The sequence below is a fragment of the Pseudorca crassidens genome, chromosome 13 (assembly GCF_039906515.1).
Source record: "Pseudorca crassidens isolate mPseCra1 chromosome 13, mPseCra1.hap1, whole genome shotgun sequence".
NCBI lineage: Eukaryota > Metazoa > Chordata > Mammalia > Artiodactyla > Delphinidae > Pseudorca > Pseudorca crassidens.
The window spans coordinates 48,558,898-48,581,079 of record NC_090308.1 but is presented as its reverse complement, the minus strand read 5'-3'; the positions used below and the strand labels follow the sequence as shown (position 1 = coordinate 48,581,079).

The 22,182-nt window shown below is 36.2% G+C and overlaps 2 protein-coding genes across 3 annotated transcripts in view; one reads left to right on the top strand and one right to left on the bottom strand.

Annotated features, from left to right (window-relative positions):
• Positions 1 to 22,182, bottom strand: part of METTL24 (methyltransferase like 24) — a 151,855-nt gene that overhangs the window by 7,193 nt on the left and 122,480 nt on the right. The window contains exon 6 of one of the 2 annotated variants that reach the window (XM_067702354.1): positions 18,728 to 21,059. The exons of the other annotated variant lie outside the window; for it this stretch is intronic. Coding sequence (XP_067558455.1) covers positions 20,982 to 21,059 — 78 coding nt within the window. The 3' untranslated portion in view covers positions 18,728 to 20,981. Of the gene's footprint in view, positions 1 to 18,727; positions 21,060 to 22,182 lie in introns of those variants that run through there. 2 annotated transcript variants of the gene reach the window in all.
• Positions 1 to 22,182, top strand: part of CDC40 (cell division cycle 40) — a 55,045-nt gene that overhangs the window by 26,083 nt on the left and 6,780 nt on the right. Inside the window, exons 4-12 of the mRNA XM_067702351.1 lie at positions 5,818 to 5,901; positions 8,033 to 8,172; positions 9,271 to 9,367; positions 10,918 to 11,057; positions 11,886 to 11,960; positions 14,593 to 14,638; positions 16,859 to 16,960; positions 18,241 to 18,356; positions 18,600 to 18,733. Of these exons, the coding sequence (XP_067558452.1) occupies positions 5,818 to 5,901; positions 8,033 to 8,172; positions 9,271 to 9,367; positions 10,918 to 11,057; positions 11,886 to 11,960; positions 14,593 to 14,638; positions 16,859 to 16,960; positions 18,241 to 18,356; positions 18,600 to 18,733 (934 nt within the window). The remainder of the gene's footprint in view (positions 1 to 5,817; positions 5,902 to 8,032; positions 8,173 to 9,270; positions 9,368 to 10,917; positions 11,058 to 11,885; positions 11,961 to 14,592; positions 14,639 to 16,858; positions 16,961 to 18,240; positions 18,357 to 18,599; positions 18,734 to 22,182) is intronic.

Here is a 22,182-nt window from a genome sequence, read left to right as displayed (position 1 = left end):
TTCATTTAGTTTTCTTTGCAGTTAAAATTCTAATACCTCCTCCTTTTATTTCTTATAGGATTTTTTTAAAGTTCTAAACAGATTTTTCTGTCCTATCTATGATTAACTTCCATTATTATAAGATAGCACCCAAAATAAAGTTAAGAAAGCAGTATCATGGGAAATGTTATGTATTCGGTAATGCTTTTTAATAGCAATTGTTTTCACTAAAAAATAACATAAACCAATTTTAAACATTTAGGAAAGAGAAGAAAAAGGTTACCTATAATCCCACTACACTAAAATATCTACTTTTAGTAGATATTTTATTCCTCCAAGTCTTTTTTATTATACATATTTGTATTACAGTGCTGTAATCCTTCTAAACTGAAAATTTTGCAACTTTTTAATTCAATATTCTATCATAAGCATTTTTCAGTGTTACTTTATAATCTCAAAGCTTATTATTTTTAAGCACTATGTAACATCCACTGATGGGTTTATATTACAATTTACATAATTATTCTAATGTTAGAAAATTACTTTTTTCTAGTTTTTAGTGAGCCATGCAAACTGATTCATCGTGAATTAGTTTAGAGGTTTAGTACAGATAGTCTTATTTATTTATCCACAATATGTTCTTGGAAACTGGTTGTAAAATGATTGACATATATTAAATTATATTTCACTGTGGCTAGGTTATAATTGACTTAACAGGTGCCAAAAGTCATAGCAAAGACTTTATACCTCTGAAATCTCCTAAAAGAGTTCAGTGACACTTCCAGTCCAATAAAATGGTTATAAATGCATTGTACCCATTGATTGTATAAGGGATCCCATGTAAATCTAAAGTATATGTGCATTACATAAAAATCAATTCTATTGCATCATGAATTTATTATATCCTAGCCTATAATAAAATGGACTTTTAAAGACTCTGCAGGGTTATTTTTAGACTTTAGAAGGAAAGGCCTTAAGCAATATTTTAGGTAGCTTAAATCTTTAAAACAAAATAAAACAGGTGAAAAAACTATCCTATCGCATTGAAAGCTATTCAGTTGGCTTTAGACCCAGGTTCAGAAACAGCTTACTTGGAAAAATAATAGCTGGTATTTTTTGCCTCTTCCATTAAGAGGGCGTGGACTAGAACAAAGATTGAACTATTTAGTGAGTCAAAGACATAAAAAAGGAATGTGGGGTATATACTATGTTAGGTGGCCTGGAATAAAAGGAGTAGCCACTTGCAAATTAAGTAATGTATGTCTGTCTCCCTTATGAGAATCTTAGAACTGAGAACCATTTATCTGAACTTAAATAAACAAGTTAACCAACCTCAAGTTTAGCAGTCTTTTTTTCTTTACCCCCAAGTACTAAGCAAGTATAGCTTCTGTTAATTTAAAAGTCTTATTTTCTCATAGAAAGTTCTTGTCTAGCTTCTGATAGTAATTCCTATCTGAGTTTTTCCTCTCACTCTTACACATGGAATGTAATGCTATGAGACCTTTCTGTTACCTTCTGATTTGCAAAGTACCAGGGAGCAAACCTTCCTTATATCTTGTATAAGACACAAGACATGTCTCTCTTACCTACGAGACATGAAGGAGATGGCACAGGAATTCAGCTTTTTTTAAATTATTTTATTTATTATTTTTGGCTGCGTTGGGTCTTCGTTGCTGCGCACGGGCTTTCTCTAGTTGCAGCAAGCCGGGGCTTCTCATTGCGGTGGCTTCTCTTGTTGCGGAGCATGGGCTCTAGGCACGCGGGCTTCAGTAGTTGTGGCACATGGGCTCAGTAGTTGCAGCTCGCGGGCTCTAGAGCGCAGGCTCAGTAGTTGTAGCGCACGGACTTAGTTGCTCCGCGGCATGTGTGATCTTTCCAGACCAGGGATCAAACCCGTGTCCCCTGCATTGGCAGGCGGGTTCTTAACCACTGTACCACCTGGGAAGTCCAGGAATTCATCTAAGTCTCATATTTATCACTCTATAACTCTGCTGGGATATAGAACACTGATCCTACTTTTCTAACCATTTTTAAATGGTTATAGCAGTGTTATAATCTAAGTGTATTATTTTACTTAGTTTATCACAGCCACCTCTATTCCTTAATCTGTAAAGACAGTCTCCTTTACTGTATCATCCCATTTACTTATGCTACAGTTTTGCTTTTAGCTCCCATTTATCATGTTTGTCCTGAGTTCTTAGTCTCTCAATGGTTTGTATGAATTCTTTTGTCCTGTGCTCCTCCCTTTTTGTCTTGGGTTTCTGGCCTGTTCCCTTACTGGTCTTCCTTGGGGATTCTCAGTAAGGTTTCTCCCCTTTGTCCTCCTTTCACTCATGATTTTCTCCACACCAGTCTATGAAAGTGGAAAATTTTAAATAGACACGTTTAAGCTGATTCACTTCATTGTACAGCAGAAACTAACACAACATTGTAAAGCAAGTATACTCCAGTAAAAAAAATTTTTTTAATTAATAAACACATTTAGTTTCACCACACTCATTATTAACTGAGTTTTAACTTCAATATTAACTCTTTATTAAACCCTTTTATTAACATTTTTAACATCTTTATTGGAGTAGAATTGCTTTACAATGGTGTGTTAGTTTCTGCTTTACAACAAAATGAATCAGTTATATATATACATATGTTCTCATATCTCTTCCCTCTTGCGTCTCCCTCCCTCCCACCCTCCCTATCCCACCCCTCCAGGCGGTCACAAAGCTTTTATTAACATTTTTAAATGATTTTTTAAAATACTCTGCTGAATGAAGATGTCATAATTTATGAAAAAATTCTTGTATCATTTAGATTGCAAGTTGGTTCTAGTTTTCGTTATTTAAAATGTGGTGATGTATATTTTAAGCTGCAGTAAAATGCTTTTTAAAATGTGGTAGTGAATTTGTTTGTGCATAAAACTTTATGGGTTGTTTTTCGTTATTAAGATGAATCTCCAGAAGTGGATCTAAGAATGTAAATGTTTTTAAAACTTTTGTTATATATTGTCAAATTGTTTTCCAAAAGAATTCTCCCAACTTTTACTGCCACCACCATGTATAAAAATCCTACTTTTCCTTACTCAAGATCCATATGATTGTTTTTCCTTTGTTTATTTGATAGTCAAAATATTGTATTTCTTTATTTTAACTTTATCCTTTTGGATTACTAGTGAGGTTTGAAGGTTTTTTCATATATTTGTAATCATTCTTTTGCAAATTGTTTACAGTCTCTTCTCATTTACCTATTGAGACATTAATATTACTAATCTTAAGAATCTAACAATAAAACTAATATTATTAGAGCCATTTCAAGTAAAACTACAAAGAAAGAAAGTAAACACTGGGAATTCCCTCGTGGTCCAGTGGTAAAGAATCTGCCTTCCAATGCAGGGGACACAGGTTCGATCCCTGGTCAGAGAACTGAGATCCCACATGCCGCAGGGCAACTAAGCCCATGCGCCACTACTAATGAGCTTGCGCACCTCAACAAGAGACCCCGCATGCCACAAACTACAGAACCCACGTGCTCTGAAGCCCCCTCACCACTACTACAGAGCCCACGTAACCTGCAGCCCACACGCCACAACTAGAAAGATGCCTGCGCACCACAATGAAGAGCCAGCACGCTGCAATGAAAGATCCTGTGTACTGCAACTAAGACCCGACACAGCCAAAAAAATAAAGAAAATAAATTTAAAAATTTTTTAAAAAGTGAACAGTAATTCTATTAAAAAGATAAAATGGAAAATAAGCTTCAGAAAGATAGATAAGAATATTTCAGAACTTAAATATAGATATATTCACTTATTTGAGACATAGGTTGGTAGAAAACTAATTGGACTAAAATTCTGTAGTGTTAGAGTTATATCTTGTTCTGTTGCTGGCTAACTTCTAGTAAGACATTTATCAATAGATAAATATTTAACATCCCTTATTAGTAAAGGGAAAATACTATTATCCCCTAATTACCTGGGTGGGAGGCAGTAGTGGTAATGGTGACAGTGGCAGTAAAGATTTTACCGCAGAGGGTGTGGAGAAGGAGGAGAACATAAGTTCCTTTCCTCAGAAGAAGAGGAAATTCCAGGCCAGATGAGCTGGCAATTGGTGCTTACACAGAGACCATAAGAAGAACCAGAGTTCTCCCTTCCCTCTCTGCCTCCTACACCATCTCCCTAAACACATAATGCAACGCCATTTGTGTAGATATATATCTCCTTCAAGACAGAATTACATTTTAGATAAATTTTTATGGTTGAGATGGGGATTTTTAACTTAGGGTATGTTTAAATTTTACATGAGCCTTATGAAGTCTCATTTTAGAAAAGTAATTTATAGAACACTAAACACTATTCTCTATGTCAAAGAGATGAAACATAAAATAACTCATGGGATTTGAACCTGTGATTTCAGAGGTTGCAAAGCTGCTTTCTGCCATCAAGCTCTCTCCTCAGGCCAAGAACATATTTTAATACTAAAAAAAAAAACTATATGCAAATGAGCTAATACCTAGGTGGTTGGTTCAGTGTTAGCGTATTATGAGGGTGAGTTGAATACCTACGTGCTTAGCTTGTCTGAAAAGTATGTTTAATGACAAATCTTTTTCTTTTTCCCAGAAGAAGTTCCCTTTAATCTTCAGCTGGAAAATTAAAATGTAAATAAATAAATAAGAAAATTTAATTGTTAGCTACATTCACTAGAATGTACCGCTAAAGAAAAATGCGCAAGTACTCTTATGTAGTATTTCATGCTTGTTCACATGGGTTGTAGGCCATAGACTGATTTAATGATCTAGCTCTCTTTTGTGAATATACTGGATTATTACTAAAACTGATTTTACCAAACATTTATTGAAGAAAAACTGATTTCAGTTAATACAGACTTTCTTTCCTGTAGAAAGAAAATTGAAGAAAATTTGAAGAATTGAATTGAAGAAAAACTGATTTCAGTTAATACAGACTTTCTTTCCTGAAGTTCCCATAGACCACTGAAGACTACATTTATATGTAGCTACACACTCTAGCTGAAGGAGTACATAAATATGCTAATAGATATCCTTACTGCTCTTACCAAAGAAATATAAATAATGATTTATGAAGTAGAAATATACTATTTTTACATTGGGAGGGAAGACTGTCTTTACTGAGAATAGCATTTGCAAAATAATAGCTAAATTTTATGTAATTCTTCTTACCCTATTTCTTTTTTAAATTATTTAAAAGTTTATATAACTTGATAAACTAAACCATGCATTATCTGTTACCAAAAATAAAAAGATTTCTAAACTCCTGAATGTATGATATACGTATATTTTTAAGCTCTTAGAAAATTTAAGACTAAAGTTTGATATTTTGGCCTAACGGGCTGTTAGTAATGTAATGTCAATATGCTAGATTCATCTGTTCTACTGAAGTCATTCATTGTCCAGCCTGAGATTTGGGTTAATGATTCTAAATAGAAACATAGCTCATGAAAGAAGGATTAGTCCTCAGAGTAACAGTGGACAGTTGAATGTGATAAAGTAAAGTGATAACTCTTTTGGAGATAAGCTCAGAGAGATCCAACACAATGAAAGGTCTTTGAAATTATCTTGCACAAGCAACTTTACAATCGAAAATTTGGTTTGCTTGTGATAGAATTATTGGTGTGTACATCCTGATGATAAAGGAAGCTGTAATACTTTCAGAACATAAGGAAGAAATAAAGTCACAAGAAAACAAACAAAAAAAGAGACCATTTTCAGCATCTGGGAAGGAAAATGTAAAATGAGTAAATGTGTATAGAATCAAAATGAATTGTAAATGGAAAAAAATGGAGTCAGTAATTTGTACTTTGCTCCTTTCAGGTTATGCCTTGGACCCTTCATTAGATAACCATCAAGTGTCTACTAAGTATATTGGTTCTGTAGAAGAAGCGGAAAAAAATCAAGGTAATTTATTTGAAATATCAATATTTAATATCAAATATATATACCTATACTTATTGGTTGTAGATTGACTTTGGACAGTAGGGAAAAACTAGTATGTAATTTATCTCTTGATTTTTTTTTTTTAAGTTGAGACAATAGTGGGATATAGTTTAGAGCAATGTATAGAAATATTAGTTTGGAGCTTGCTTTTGCCACTTACTAGGTGTGCAACCTTGTAAGGAAGATAGTCGTACCTGTAGTGGCGGGGTTGGGGGGTGGGGAGTGATTTCTTGGCACAGTTCCAGTCCTGTGGAAATCATTCAAGAAATGAAAACTAATGTATATCTGATTTTAGCAGTTTATTTCTCAACACTAATGTCAAGCTCCATTTTAAGAGAGCAGAAAAAAATCTCATCGTGCATGTCTGTGGAGATTGTCTTTCAAGGGTTGCTTTGAAGTCTGAGTTTGAATATGTGTTTTAAAACATATGTTTATACTTGTATTCATTTTGTACTTATTTTAAGACAAAGCATCATACTCTAAATGCTAACTTGCCACAAAGCTCATTGGCCCCTTGGAATCTTATCCATAAAATGTTCGATAGAAAAAGAGTATGCTGTTTGTACGAAGGCACTTAGTAACTCTAGAGCCTATATCAGGGGTCCCCAACACCCAGGCCACAGACAGGTGCTGGTACGTGGCCTGTTAGGAACCAGGCTGCACAGCAGGAGGTGAGCAGTGGGCGAATGAGCAAAGCTTCATCTGTATTTACAGTCACTCCCCATCGCTTGCATTACCACCTGAGCTCCACCTCCTATCAGGTCAGCGGTGACATTAGAGTCTCATAGGAGCACGAACCCTACTGTGAACTGCGCATGTGAGGGATCTAGGTTGTGCGCTCCTTATGAGACTCTAATGCCTGGTGATCTGAGATGGAGCTGAGGCAGTGATGCTAGCGCTGGGGAGCGGCTGCAAATACAGACTATCATTAGCAGAGAGGTTTGACTTCACAGAGACCATAATAAATCAACTGCTTGCAGACTCATATCAAAACCCTATCAGTGAGTGGCAAGTGAAAACAAGCTCAGGGCTCCCACTGATTCTGCATTATGATGAGTTGTATAATTATTTCATTATATATTACAGTGTAATAATAATAGAAATAAAGTGCACAATAAATGTAATGCACTTGAATCATCCCCAAACCATCCCCACCCTCCCACCCCCCGGTCCATGGAAAAATTTTCTTTCACAAACCAGTCCCTGGTGCCAAAAAGGTTGGGAACCGCTAGCCTATATGATGGTTTATGAGCTAGATTGTTGTTAAAATAGGATTTTAACAACCTTTTGTTATAACACAGCTTAAAGGAAACTGATTTGAATTAATATAGGTTAAGCTTTTCTCTTTGTTAGACCTCTACAAGCTACATCTTTATGTAGCTAGATTCTCAGTTAGCAGTTAAATTTTGACTGACTCCCGTAAACCTTTCTTTTTCCAATTTAATGACTACACACAGCATGCCACCTCCTACTGATCAAATGAGAATCCCAACCAGAAACATTCTCTTTCCTCTTTTCTTCTTACTGTTAAGATTTATGGTATTAGAGGTCAAGTTTAGATTGAGATCACCTGGAAGAAGTACCAGATTCTTGTGAAACCTTCTTTAATTTATATTGTTGCATTACAATACAGTGAAGCAAGTGAAGCAAGGAAAAGTTATTAATTATTTAATGTAATTTTATCTAATTCAGCTTTTGAATGAGAAATTTTAGCTTGTTCTTGCTTTCAAAGGTAACTTTATCATTATTCAGCATTATTAAATTGCTATGTTTCTTTCAAAAAGTGGTAAAATCTACTGATAAAGATCTGTGATTAATTAAAAAGATTGTGTACCACTGCAGGATTACATACCTGGGTCTTTTCTTCCTTCACATATACTAGAATTTGCAACATATTGCAGTGTTAGAAAGCTGCTTTGCCCAGAAGGTTGAGTCTCTTTTTATATAGCATGAGTTGGTGTATCTTGATTCATGTAGGTTTCGTTTTGTGTTTTAAATATTTTGTGTTTATAAATATATATAAATATATACATTGCTGTTTCTTTAGAAAATATCCATATTTATGATCTCTGCTTTTTTGTTTTTAATATAGGTTTAACTGTGTTTGAAACTGGTCAGAAGAAAATAGAAAAGAGGAAAAAATTCAAAGAAAATGATGCATCTAATATTGATGGTTTCTTGGGACCGTGGGCAAAATATGTGGATGAAAAAGATGTAGCCAAACCTTCAGAAGTAAGCTGTGATGTTTTTCATTGCCAATTCAGGTGTCTGCTATGTCTCTATGAAGGATACCTATATTAATAAACGAGGTTTCCTTAGAGAACCAAATGACTCATCAGAATTTCTCTGCCTTAGATAGAGAAAATACAATAATTCCTTTGTTTTTCTTTGGAATAATTTTTGTTTATATTTTTCTGATTTATTATCTTCCATACTTTTTAATTAAAATACAATATTGAACAATTTTTAATAAAAATCACCTTGATAATACTATTAAGGTGCTATGGTAGCTGATTTTCTGATGCCAGATATTCAGATAGTAATTACAGAATCAGCCTTTCTATGATTTTAGAATTCATGATGGGTTTTATTTATTAATTTATTTTAAAATTTTAACAAAGTAGTATGTCTATTTTTTTTCATAATATTATGAAGTTTATAAAGTAAAACTATAAAACCCTACTTGCCCCTCTCCACCTCCTAATCCTACTGTCTCTATGAGCCAGTCACTGTTCTAGGTCATAGGGATATAGCAGTGGAAAAGATTAAGAAAATCGCATCCTCATGAAGCTTACATTCTAGCTGTATCTCACATCCAATTATCTCAGTAATACATATATGCTGCTCTTTATTTATTTTGACTTCTCAGTTATTATAAGGATTTACTACTACCCCACCTTGCTTTTACTGCTTCTCCCACAAAAGTCGTGTCACAAATCTGTAGTCACTGCTTATATCCTTATGACTATTAAAAGCTGTTTACTGAAGAACATCATCTACTAAAATTCACTGTCTTTTCTGGTACTAGATTTTCTAATTGCCTCATTTTTTCACTTACATAATTAGCATAATACATCAAATTACTTTCTAGGTGTCCCAGAAGGATGGGTTTTGTATACAATGAGTTTAGAAGTATTAACTAGTACCCACTGTGTGTTTAGTGCCATTTTGTAGTCTGCCAAAGAGTTGAGATTGTTATCCTGGGAGACATACTTGCGGCTATTGCCTCACCAAAAAAGTGTGCCTCATTATAAAGAATTTGCGACCAATGTTGGCCAGGATGGGGTTCTAGAACATCCATTTTAAAAGTTCACTCCTTAATTCCCTTAGGAAGAACAAAAAGAATTGGATGAAATTACAGCAAAGAGGCAGAAAAAAGGCAAACAGGAAGAAGAGAAACCTGGAGAGGAAAAGACAATCTTACATGGTAATATATTTTTTATGCCTCCTCATTTTTATGATAAACTTTCAGATATTTACTCTGTTCACATAATATATGTATTGCCTTTACTAATCAGCTGCTAGAATTCATTTTATTAAGAATTATATTGGACAGTTTGCATCCCAAAGAAATTATAGCAAACCTCTTCTATGTTCTAATTAAAGAGATAGCCACAGATGATTTTTTTTGAAGTGCTAATGAATATTTTTTTAAAGGTAGATAAAGGAGATTATGGTTCACAGTCTGTTCTTATCCTAAGATAAAGTTGACTCTTTTTGATGTATAACTAGTCTCCCAGTCTTTTTTTTTTTTTTTTTTTTTTTTGCGGTACACGGGCCTCTCACTGTTGTGGCCTCTCCCATTGCGGAGCACAGGCTCTGGATGCGCAGGCTCAGCGGCCATGGCTCACGGGCCCAGCCGCTCGGCGGCATGTGGGATCTTCCCGGACCGGGGCACGAACCCGTGTCCCCTGCATCGGCAGGCGGACTCTAAACCACTGCGCCACCAGGGAAGCCCTCCCCCAGTCATTTTAACCTTTTGTTTTTAACCCAAGCCAAATATTCTCCAGGTATGATCACAGTTCGTAACTGTTACTAAATAATACTTTAAAAGAATAAACTTTGTTTTTCATGTAAGTGGACTGGAGATTAAGATTCTCATACTTACTTTGATTTGTAGAAGGAAATGCATATTCACCAAAATAAATTATATTCTAAACTCTACCTGGTTCATTAGTAACTAGTTATATTGGGGAAATTATGTAGTGACTACCAGACTAAAAGAATAATTCAGTTCTGATAGTATTGATTATTCTAATGTTATATCACTTATCAAATATATAGGTTTCACGAGGTCACGTTTAGCTTCTCAAGCTCCAGTTTTATCTCCAAGGAGTCTATTTAGTACTGTGGTGCTTGTGGCCATAATAACAATAATAGCCAACATTTATTGAGTACTTACTCTGTGCAGCATGCTACTAAATGCTTTATATATACTACGTCATTTAATTCTCACATGTGACTTTATTGTAAAATCTGGGTTGAAAGTAGAAAAGAGATTGGAAAAAGAACCTGGAAGGACATAAAGGAGGAAAGCAGGGAAAAGGGTAGTTGATATATTTTTGTTTTGTTTTAACTTCCTTCTTATCCTGTTTTGCTTCTGATTCTTTGCCAATGACTCACAAGGCCCAAGTGTTATCTTTTCTTCTCTCGCTGTAATTGTACTGCAGTGGAGTCTTTGTATATGCCACTAAAATGTGTAACTGGATAAAGAAGTAAGAGCTTATTTAAAGGTCTGATATTCTCTCGATATTTAGGGATTCTAAAATACTACCACTAATTGTAAATAATAGCTATGATTTCAGGCAGTTAAATTTTAGCTGACTCTTGGTCTTAACATCATCAGAGTATTTTTACCAAAACCTTGATATGCAACAATATCCCTATGAATAAAATGTTTGTTATTATTTTAAGAATGTAGATTTCATGACTATGGCTTTTATTTGTTCACTGCTTTCTTTTGCCTTCTTGTTTCAGTTAAAGAAATGTATGACTATCAAGGCAGGTCCTATCTTCACATACCTCAGGATGTTGGTGTTAATCTGCGGTCACCTGTGCCACCTGAGAAGTGTTATCTTCCCAAAAAACAAATTCATGTGTGGTCCGGACACACAAAGGTAAGCAAATTGGTTGTTTTTGTTTGTTGTAATGTATAACAGTGACACCAGCATAACTTTTCAGCTATTGATGTGGGACATTCAATATTTCTAGTAAAGATGTAGAGAAGTCAAGATAGAACAGGGAGGTCAAACTGAAGATAAACCGGAGTCAGACTCTGGCGGTACCAACACATATGAGTCACAAGTGAATACTCAGTCTTCAAGGTCATCTGATTGGGCCGTGACATAAGCATTCATGATTTGGTGTCCTATCCCCTTATGGTAGCCCAGGCCTTCGCCTCCAAGTTCCTGCCATAATATTCTTCCTCTTGGGCACCAAGTCAGTGAGTAATGGGCTGATACTAGCACAAAAGCCTCAATAATTTTACCTTAGCAATTAGAGTTATCACACTTCAAAGAAGATTAGATGCTCCCTGGTTTATACACTATGATATTCTTAAACTGATGCAGAGACAAAGACACTTGAAAATTTTGATGTTACTATTCTTTGTCATCTGCACTGTTCCAACTGATAATTTCCAGCTCTTAGCAAAGAGCAAAGGTACTGAGTAAAAGAAGGAAGAGGAGTGAGGGCATTAGTAACATGATTGACCAAGAATTCCCTTGGGTGAGGAAGTCGGTAATGAAGGTTAAAAAAAAATCTTGAAAAGCTTAGCGTCCAAAGGGCTGCTCTTAGAATACTAACGAAGGTTATTCTAGGGTATGATTTTTAGAATGAAGAAAAATAGTAAATTAGGTGGCTTAAAAATACACTGTCTTTCCCTTCTGTTTAATTTTAGCTGAGATTTCAAATGCTTCTGACATAATTTTAATTCCTTTTTACAGGGCGTCAGTGCAGTCAGATTGTTTCCTCTCTCTGGCCATTTGTTGCTGTCTTGTTCCATGGACTGTAAAATTAAGGTGAGTTTTCAGTAACAGAGTAGGAGTGCTACAAAGCTAGTGCTTTGGTTAAATCTATTCGGTTATTATAGATAAATCTGGGTTTGTTAGGCAATTAGAGGCTAATTATTTTCTCTTAAGCCCTGTGAATGCAGCAGTTTATGAACTGCTTCCAAACACGTTGATTCAGATATGGCTTTGTGGTCCAATTGGCTAGGCTCTTTTTTTTTTTTTTAATTTTTTAAAATTTTTATTTATATTTTTTGGCTGCGTTGGGTCTTTGTTGCTATGCGCAGGCCTTCTCGAGTTGAGGTGAGTGGGGGCTACTCTCCGTTGCGGTGCACGGGCTCTAGGCGCACGGGCTTCAGTAGTTGTGGCACACAGGCTCAGTAGTTGTGGCTCACGGGCTCTAGAGCGCAGGCTCAGCAGTTGTGGTGCACGGGCTTAGTTGCTCCGTGGCATGTGGGATCCTCCCGGACCAGGGCGCGAACGCGTGTCCCCTGCATTGGCAGGTGGATTCCTAACCACTGCACCACCAGGGAGGCCCTTGGCTAGGCTCTTTGTAAGCTTAGATAGCTGATTAGGACATAATCAATCACATTGGCTTTAGGCACATAAATATTTAATCACCAATAATGCATTTTTATAGAGGTTTTAGATATGTAACTGAGTTCATTTGTTCCTTAGTACCTTAAAGGTAGAGAGGACATGTGATAGAAAACCCATTTTTAGAGAGCAGATAATGTAATTCACCCTTTTTCTTCTAAATGCTAGTAGCAGAATTGCTCCCAGCCTCTTCTCACACTTTTTATAGTCTTGGGAAGGTCCAACTTTAGTTGATGTTCAGCTGTAGAATGTGTGGTAGAAAAACTCACTTGCCAATACATGTCAACTTGAATATGGGAAAGCCTTTTAAAAACTTAAATCTGGAAGCATGGTTTTTACCTTTTTTATGTCTTCTGTGTCTGGATCATTATACTGGTCAATAAATATCAACCCTATAGTGCTCTTGAGTCTTGGAAAGTTGACTCATGAAAATTTTATTCTTTGTAAATAATTCATGGGTAGTAACAACATATAAAGGCAGCTTTTTTTGATGAGAGCAACCATTTAGGCATTTACCTCAACTTAGTGGCTTAAAATGACCGGACAACAGTTTGGAGTAAAAAGACTTATTTCCTTTAACTTGCAGTTTATACAGACTATGTTAATTGAGATTAAGGTCTTCTGTTTGACCAGCATAGAATTTAATTTGTTCACGTCTGTAAACATTTATTAGGTACCTATTATGTGCAAAGGACTGAGGATGAAAAATTGTTTAGGGGCTTCCCTGGTGGCGAGGGGTTAAGAATCCTCCTGCCAATGCAGGGGACACGGTTTCAAGCCCTGGTCTGGGAAGATCCCACATGCCGCAGAGCAACTAAGCCTGTGAGCCACAACTACTGAGCCTGTGCTCTAGAACCCATGAGCCACAACTGCTGAGACTGCGTGCCACAGCTACTGAAGCCCACACACCTAGAGCTTGTGCTCGGCAACAAGAGAAGCCACCACAATGAGAAGCTTGCGTACCGCAACGAAGAGTAGCCCTGCTCACCGCAACTAGAGAAAGCCCACGTGCAGGAACAAAGACCCAATGCAGTCATAAATAATAAATAGATAAGACAGATAGATAAATAAAATTTAAAAAAAATTGTTTAGGCACTGTCCCTGCTCTTAAGGTGATTGTTTCGTTATGATGTAAATGATCATTGTAGAGGCAGATGCAAGGTATTCTGGTTTCAGAGAGGAAGCATACCTCAATAGGAAGGTAACTAAGTAAGCAGGGGAAGGGCATAGGGAGTAGAGTATGTCTGAGAGGAGTAAATAGAATGAATCAGCATGGTATGTGCTGAAAACCGCAAGTGGTGTGACTGCTAGAGTCTAAAATCTGAGAGGCATAGAATGACTACAATCAAGGCAAAGGACCAGGACCTAGGGTCCTTTCCTGGTATGCTATGGGAACTGAGACTTTATCCTGTAGGCACTGGGTGGCCAGGAAATGCTTTCTATTTTAGATCATTAGCAACACTGTCAAGGATTGGATTTGAGGCAGGCAATAATAAAGGTAGTTTCAAAGCTATTGTATTAATTCGCTTTAGATGTGATCAGAATTATGAACTTGTTATATTTTAGTCTAGATTATCATTTTCATAACAGCTTTTATAAGTTAATACTTCAGAAAAGTTAAAAAAAAACCTCTCAGTACCAAAATGTTATAATATTTTAATAACATAATTCTTTTAAAAGTAGTTCATAGTATTACATAAGTAGAAACTTTTCATCATAGAAAATATATCAAATACAGAAAAGAACAAGAAGAAAATGAAAACCACCTGTATAAGCTCCATCTAAGTTCTCTTGATTTCAGAGTTTAGCTTTAAAGTGTGTGTGTATGTGTGTGCACATGCGTATGTGTGTAGTCCAAATAGTGCAGGTCACTAACAGCACTGAACAATATGTTTAATGATATATAATGCCTTTGGTTAAATAACCTGTACACACACAGATATGCACATACATAGCTGGCATACGACTATTGTTAGTGATTGATAGTTGTCATTTTATCAAAGTCTTGTATTAAATTTAATGTTTCTGTGTGTTGTTTTTTCTCCAGCTATGGGAGGTTTATGGAGACAGGCGCTGTCTGCGAACATTTATTGGTAATACTTCTTTTCTCTCTGGCTATAAATCTGTTTGGAAAGACTTTTTAAACTACAATAACATTAACAGTAATTTTACTACACTGATATGAAGGAAAGCCTTCATGGACTTGAGCTGAGTCTTGAAGGAGGGGTAAGTCTCCCCATGTAGACAAAGAACTAGAAAGAGACAGCAGCAGAAGCTAAAGCAAGAGTGGAATGAGAAAGCATACTGCTTTGAGGGAACCACTTATACTTCAGAATTGTTAGCCTGAGGGATATAGTAGGAGATGACAGTGGAGAAAAGCAGTAGAGGAGGGCAGAGTATGGAAGACCTTTAGACTGTCCTGGGGGCCTTGGGAAGCCAACCACTGAACTGTTCTTGCAGGAAAGCAACGTGATCAGATTTGAAGTTTACAAAGATCACAGTGGCAGTATGGAGGATGCTTTGGTGGGGCAGGCCTGGAGGCAAGAAAGTGATTTACAAGGTTATTTCATTGGTCTGGGTTAGAGATAATGAGAGCCTGAACTAAAGCAGCAGAGAGAGAGGAAAGAAACAAGAGTTAGGGAAGAGATATGGGAACATATGTATATGTATAACTGATTCACTTTGTTATAAAGCAGAAACTAACACACCATTGTAAAGCAATTATACTCCAATAAAGATGTAAAAATAAAAAATAAATTTTAAGATAGAAATTAAAAAAAAAAGAGTTAAAACCAATGGGACTTGGTTAGCAAGTGAGTGATAAGAGTGAGGCAGGAATCTAGAGTGACTCTCAGGTGGCTGGAAGAATGGTGGTGCTACTCATCATAGGAAGATGATGAGATTTCAGACTAATGGAATTTGAGCTGCCTTTGAGATACTGAGATAAAAATGTCCAGTAAGCAATTAGATAGCCAGATGTTGAGCTTTGCAGAGAGGTTAGGAATTGGCAACAAAAACAGATAAAGAGATAAGGTTGAGAGAATTCCTTGAAGGAAAGAAAGCCTAAAAGAGGACAGCCTTGTTGGTAGATACTAGTTTATTGTCTTTGTCAGATTTTGTGTGAAGGCTAGTTATGTTTTGAAATTTAACTGTACCAAATTGAAATGGTATTTGTGTGAATTACATTGGCTTTGTTTTTAGATTTAAGTGGGGGTCCATTTGCCAGTGCTTTGTTACGATTTTAGGGCCTCACTGCACAAATGCGGCCTGACATGCCAGGGCAGCCCAGAAGAAGACTTGTGGGAAGGCTCTCAGCAGTGTACAGGGAACAAAATGTCTCCTGCGACACAGGGGATTTGATCTCCATCTGTCTCCCCTGCACTGGCAGTTTTTCAGTGGAAAACTGAAAATTTCCTACTTAGAAAGATGATAGCAGCTCTGACTGGGACTCCTGCTGTACAAAAGAATGCCTAATTGCCATGACTGGAGGTCATCGGTGGTAGTGGTTCAGGACCCCTGGGTACGGCTGACAATTTGTGCCATGCACATCTTGCACAATTGTGCTTGGCAGTCTTTGTCATGGTGGGATGGTAAAGAGTAGGAAAGTTTCTGCTTTCATTTAATCATATTTTATTTGCCTCTGTAACTTTCAGAAGAATTCACTGGTCAGGCAAGATTGATTTCCAAGGAAAGCACCTTAACATTATTGTCAAATGCCATTTTAAAACTAAATAATAGTTAATATTTGTTTTCAAAAAGGTTTAGTCTCTGAGATTCTGAATCCATTTCTATGAAATTCGGGAATGTGATCACAGAAATAGACAATTATTGAACAAAGGCCACAACTTCATGAACCTTAGGTTTAGGTCACTTTGTTTTCACTTCCAGCTTGGCAAGTAATCTCAGAGTGAACCTTCAAAACGTCACCAGCCATTTCTCTTTCATTGGCAATAACTGGACTATTATGTTTCCTTAAATTCTTTTGACTGTTTAGTCATCAGCTGTATGTATAACATATTAAGAGAGTGCATGAGAGACTTTTTAAAACAAAGTTACATCTTTTCTTTTGGTTCTTACCTAAATTTTATGCATCAGAATCACCAGAGGAGCTTTTCAAAGGGGAAAAAAACCACCTACATTCCCAAGCCCACACATAACATATTCTGAGTCAGTAAATCAGCATGTGGGGTTCCAGTGATTTTGACTCACAGCATGGCTTGAAAAATACTGTTTAATGCTGTTTCTCTTATGGTGCTTATATTTTAAAAGAACATACTTCACCTCACCTCCATTTCTATTGTCTCTGCCTTTAGGTCACAGTAAAGCTGTTAGGGACATCTGCTTTAATACTGCAGGAACACAGTTCCTCAGTGCAGCTTATGACAGGTATCTTAAGCTCTGGGACACTGAGACAGGTAAGAAAGAGCTCACTTATACTAACATCTATTTACCTTATAAATTAGTGTTTTTAAATGAAACAATGTGAGTGGTCTTCTGTGGTAAAATGATACCTTCCCTAACTGCTGATTCTCTTATCATTGACTATCAGCTAATATCACAAAATGTTTGTAGAGTTGAAACTCAGCTATATAAGTAGCTCTTTTACTATGAAATTTCTTTTCCACCAAATATTTACAATTTATAAAGCAAATATATTGATAGACAAGGAAATTTAAAAATTTCCGTAGACTATTTAATTGATCTTTTTGTTCCCCTACATAACCTAGCACACTGCACTGCACAACATAGAAGCACAATAAATAACTGATGAGCAGAATTTAATTTAATTGCCCCAATTGGTTAAAATGTAGGTCTAAACTTCCATGGAAAGATTGGTTTTATATATTCACAGACATATTGATTACATCAGCACGTTGTGGCTAGTATAATTTTATATAATTAGACAACCATCTTTCATCCTACTGAGTTTTAAGGATAAAGAAAATAGGTAATAGTTATTGAACACTGTCTACCAGGCATTGTACTAAGTGCTTATATTGCAGTATCTTGGTCAATCCTTAAAATATCACTATGAGATTAAATACTATTATTGTTATAGATGAGGAAACTGAGGCTTAAGAGGTAACTTTTCTAGGGTCACACAGCTAGTAATGGTCGAATTGGGTTCAAACCAAGGTCTCTGTAATGCCAAAGCCCATACTCTTAACCTCTTTGGCAGTGGTCCTCAACTCTAGCTGCATTTTTTTTTATAAATTTATTTATTCATTCATTTATTTAATTTTTGGCTGCACTGGGTCTTCACCGCTGCACGCGGGAACGCGGGCCTTCCCTAGCTGCAGTGAGCGGGCCTCTCATTGCGGTGGCCTCTCCCGCTGCAGAGCACAGGCTCTAGGCACGCGGGCTTCAGTAGCTGTGGCTCGCAGGCTCAGCAGTTGTGGCACACGGGCCCAGCCGCTCCGCGGCATGTGGGATCTTCCCGGACCAGGGCACGAACCCGTGTCCCCTGCATCGGCAGGCGGACTCTCAACCACTGCGCCACCAGGGAAGCCCCTTGAATATACTATTTTTAATCATTAAAAATCCTTGAAAAGGAACAATGTAGTTTACAGTAAAGAACAAGCAGGTTGCCATTCCTCAAAATTTATTAGCAAATGATCTCTAGATCTTAATCCCAGGGTTATCTTTAAATGGTCAAATTTATTTTACCTACTTTAACTTGGGTCTTTGGTTTTAGGACAGTGTATATCAAGATTTACAAACCGAAAAGTACCCTATTGTGTCAAATTTAATCCTGATGAAGATAAGCAAAATCTCTTTGTGGCTGGGATGTCTGATAAAAAGATTGTGCAAGTAAGTCTTTTCACAATATTTTTATTAAGATTTCTGAGCTTTACACTATATGAGGGGCTAGAATAAGGAATATTAACTTGTTTAATGTTTGCTACTTCTAGGGAGTGCTGATGCTCTAGTCTTGGAAGCAGTAAATCTATAAAAACACGATTTTGGAGATCTTTTTTCCTTCTCCATTTTCCACAGTTATGATCTTTGTTTTCATAAATCTGCTCTTTGCCATTTCTCTTATTTGATATACAGTGGGACATTCGAAGTGGAGAAATTGTACAGGAATATGATCGGCATTTGGGAGCTGTCAACACCATTGTTTTTGTTGATGAGAATAGGAGATTTGTGAGCACATCTGATGATAAGAGCCTAAGAGTTTGGGAATGGTGAGTTTTTATCAGTAGAAAATCTAATTAATATAAAGCAAACAATTTAAAATTTTGTAGTGAAAGGCTTTCAATTTGAATATTTTCACAACTGTGATCTCTGGCCTGTCAGTCAAACTGGTTTAACTATTTAGGTATCCAGAATATGAAAATAAAAATTTAAACATGCTACTTTTCATAGTCTTTAGATAATCTTTCTAAAGAATATGTATTTTGAGTCCTTTTTCTTGCACTAGTAAAAAAGCTTATATAGTGCCATCTTACATTCTTTATTAGGTATCTTATTCATCTTTGCAAAATGACTGACGAAAAGTAGGGGTCACACACGTATAGACTGTGTTCCTTATGCTAGGGATTGAGCATAACATCCTAGCCTTAGAACCAACCCAAAGAAAATATTTTTTAAATCTCTTAATTTTTTAAATGTCTGCATTTTGATTATTCAGTACTGAAAATTGCCCCATGTCATCACCCCTGTGTCCTGCTGTTTATAGCCCATAATGTTTTACTTGTAGAGTATAATCAGAATATATTGCTTAATTTTGCTTTCCTAGAGAAAAAAACACTTTTCTAAAGTCAAGAAATACTAAAGCTGATTTCACTAAGTATCTATCATAGATCATGTTTTATAGTTGATTTTCAAAGCAATGCATAATAATCTTTTTTTTAGAGTTAATGTTTGGTTGGAACCCAGCTTGTTTTGATAGTCAATTATAAGGCACAACTCAACTGTGGTTACAGCCTTGCGGGGACTAGAAACTATCTCCCTACCCCCAGAAGTTGTTCAGCTGTAGGAAGTGAGAAGCCTTGAACTACATACAGGCAGTAGTTTCCTCCTGAAACTGAGTCTGTTTGGGGACCTGAGCACGTCCCTAACCATTGTCAGGACAGTTTGGGTAATTGAAGATTTAATGTAATTTAACTGCTGTTTCTCCCATCACCAGTATACCCCTCCAAATTACCCCCAATTAATGGAGAGTTGACTGTACTTTACACATAGTCTTAACATCATTCTTAATGTCCATGGTTTGAGACTATCTCATAACTAAGATCTCTTCTACTTCAGAAATGATGTTACATGCAGAGGACCTGATAAGGATATAGTTTTATATGAGCCATATAGACCATTTGCACAACAAGCTAGATAGTTTAGTGTACATATAGCTGTTTTGTTTTATGTACTGTAACAGTTTGATTATACTTAAACTTTCAGGTGTTTCTATCAGATATTTTCGGCTCCATTTGAAAATGGGAAGTAGTATAAAAGAAATTGGTAAATGTTTGAATGATGCACCAGTTACAGGGCTTTTAGAACACTTGTGTATGTTTTCTAATTAGAGCATCGGTCAGTAAAATATTTTGATTAAATGATCATGTTTCTTTTTTTTCCTTCTCAGAGCTTAAGAAATACTCCTAAGACTCATGATACTGTTTCATTATAAATGATGACATCCTGTAGATTTTAGTTTAATTCTCACTTGCTATTCGAGCCTTCCTAACCAATCCTCACATGAGATTAGGCATCTTCTCTATTATCCCACAGACAACCCTTTGCTTCTCACAGCTTTTTAGTTCTTGCTTATTTCTTCTCTTCCCTGCTGAGTTCTTTTTTTATTTTTAATTTTTTTTTGAAGTATAGTTGATTTACAGTGTTGCATCCTGACGAGTTCTTAATCATGAGAGAAAGAACTGTGTCAGTCAAATTCTCCATCTGTCTTCAACACCAGCACAGTGCCTGGCATGTAGTATGCACTGAATATCTAAGGAACTCATTGTCATGATTATTAATGATGTTACATTTATTGAGCTCTTTCTATGTCCCAGGCACACTAAGCATTTTACATGAACTATTTCATTTAATGGGCAAGTAATCTTACGAGATAGGTGTATTTCCTATTCCTGTTTTATAGATAAGGAAACTGAGATAGATTAAGTAATTTGCCCAAGGTTCCACGAGAAACGAAAGAGCCAGAATTCAAACTCAGATCATAACTGATTCCAAAGATTTTTTTTTTTTTTTTATAAATTTACTTATTTAATTTATTTATTTTTGGCTGTGTTGGGTCTTCGTTGCTGCGCGCAGGCTTTCTCTACTTGCGACGAGCGGGGGCTACCCTTTGTAGTGGTGCGCGGGCTTCTCATCGCGGTGGCTTCTTTTGTTATGGAGCATGGGCTGTAGGCACGCGGGCTTCAGTAGTTGTGGCATGCAGGCTCAGTAGTTGTGGCTCGCAGGCTCTAGAGCGCAGGCTCAGTAGTTGTGCCATACGGGCTTAGTTGCTCCGCAGCAAGTGGGATCTCCCCAGACCAGGGCTTGAACCCGTGTCCCCTGCATTGGCAGGCAGATTCTTAACCACTGCGCCACCAGGGAAGCCACTCCAAAGATTTTTCTTTTCCTTTTTTTCTCCCCAGTTTTATTGAGGTATAATTAAAACTGAGATATAAATAAAATTGTAATGTATTTAAAGTGTACAACATAATTATTTGATATACGTATACGGTGTGAAATAATTCATTAACCCTTAATTAATATATCCATCACCTCACATATTTACTTTTTTGTTTGGTAAGAACACTACGTTCTACTCTCCTAGCAAATTTCAATTATGCAATACAGTATTATCAACTATAGCCACCATGGTGTATACACTAGAACCTCAGACCTTATTAATCTTACAGATAAAAGTTTGTACCCTTTTACTAGCTTTGCCTAATTCCCTGCCCACCCCTCCACCCAGCCCCTGGCAGCCACCATTCCACTCTCTATTTTTATGAATTTGACTTTTTTTTTTTTTAAGACTGCACAAATAAGTGATACCACGCAGTATTTGTCTGACTTATTTCACTTAGCATAACACCTACCCTCCAGGTTCACTCAAAGGAACCTTGGTTTTCTTAAACAATACTATACAAACTAAGACTATTATACAGTTTTAAAGAACAGGAGATTGTAATTAGATATTGAGCATCCTGTGGTATCCTAATTGCCTAAATTCTAAATTCATGAGATATTATAGGCATGTTTTCTCCAAAAGGCATTTATTTTTCTTAAAATGTTTTTAAAAGAAAATTTTACAGTGGTTGGCACAAATGTCTCTTTTATTTTTAAAATTTCATAGGTTTTTGTTAGGTTTTGTTTTTTTGATGATCTCATTTCCCAGACTGAAGATTATTTGTAACATAAGTTACTAGCTTATTATACTGATTTACAATTTCTAATTAGAATATAGTATTATGTTTATTAAATAGAACTATGCCTAGCATTTTTACTAGCAATTATGAAGTTCACAGGTGTTCAGATTCTTTTCATGTTATAGAGCTCATTGCACCAAGAGTCCTTGAAGTAAGGGATCTGTTTAAATTTTAGTAAACCATTGATTGATATGAACCTGAACTATCATTAACTTAATTTAGAAAATGCTCTTATTTCTTAATTCATGTTATAAAATTAT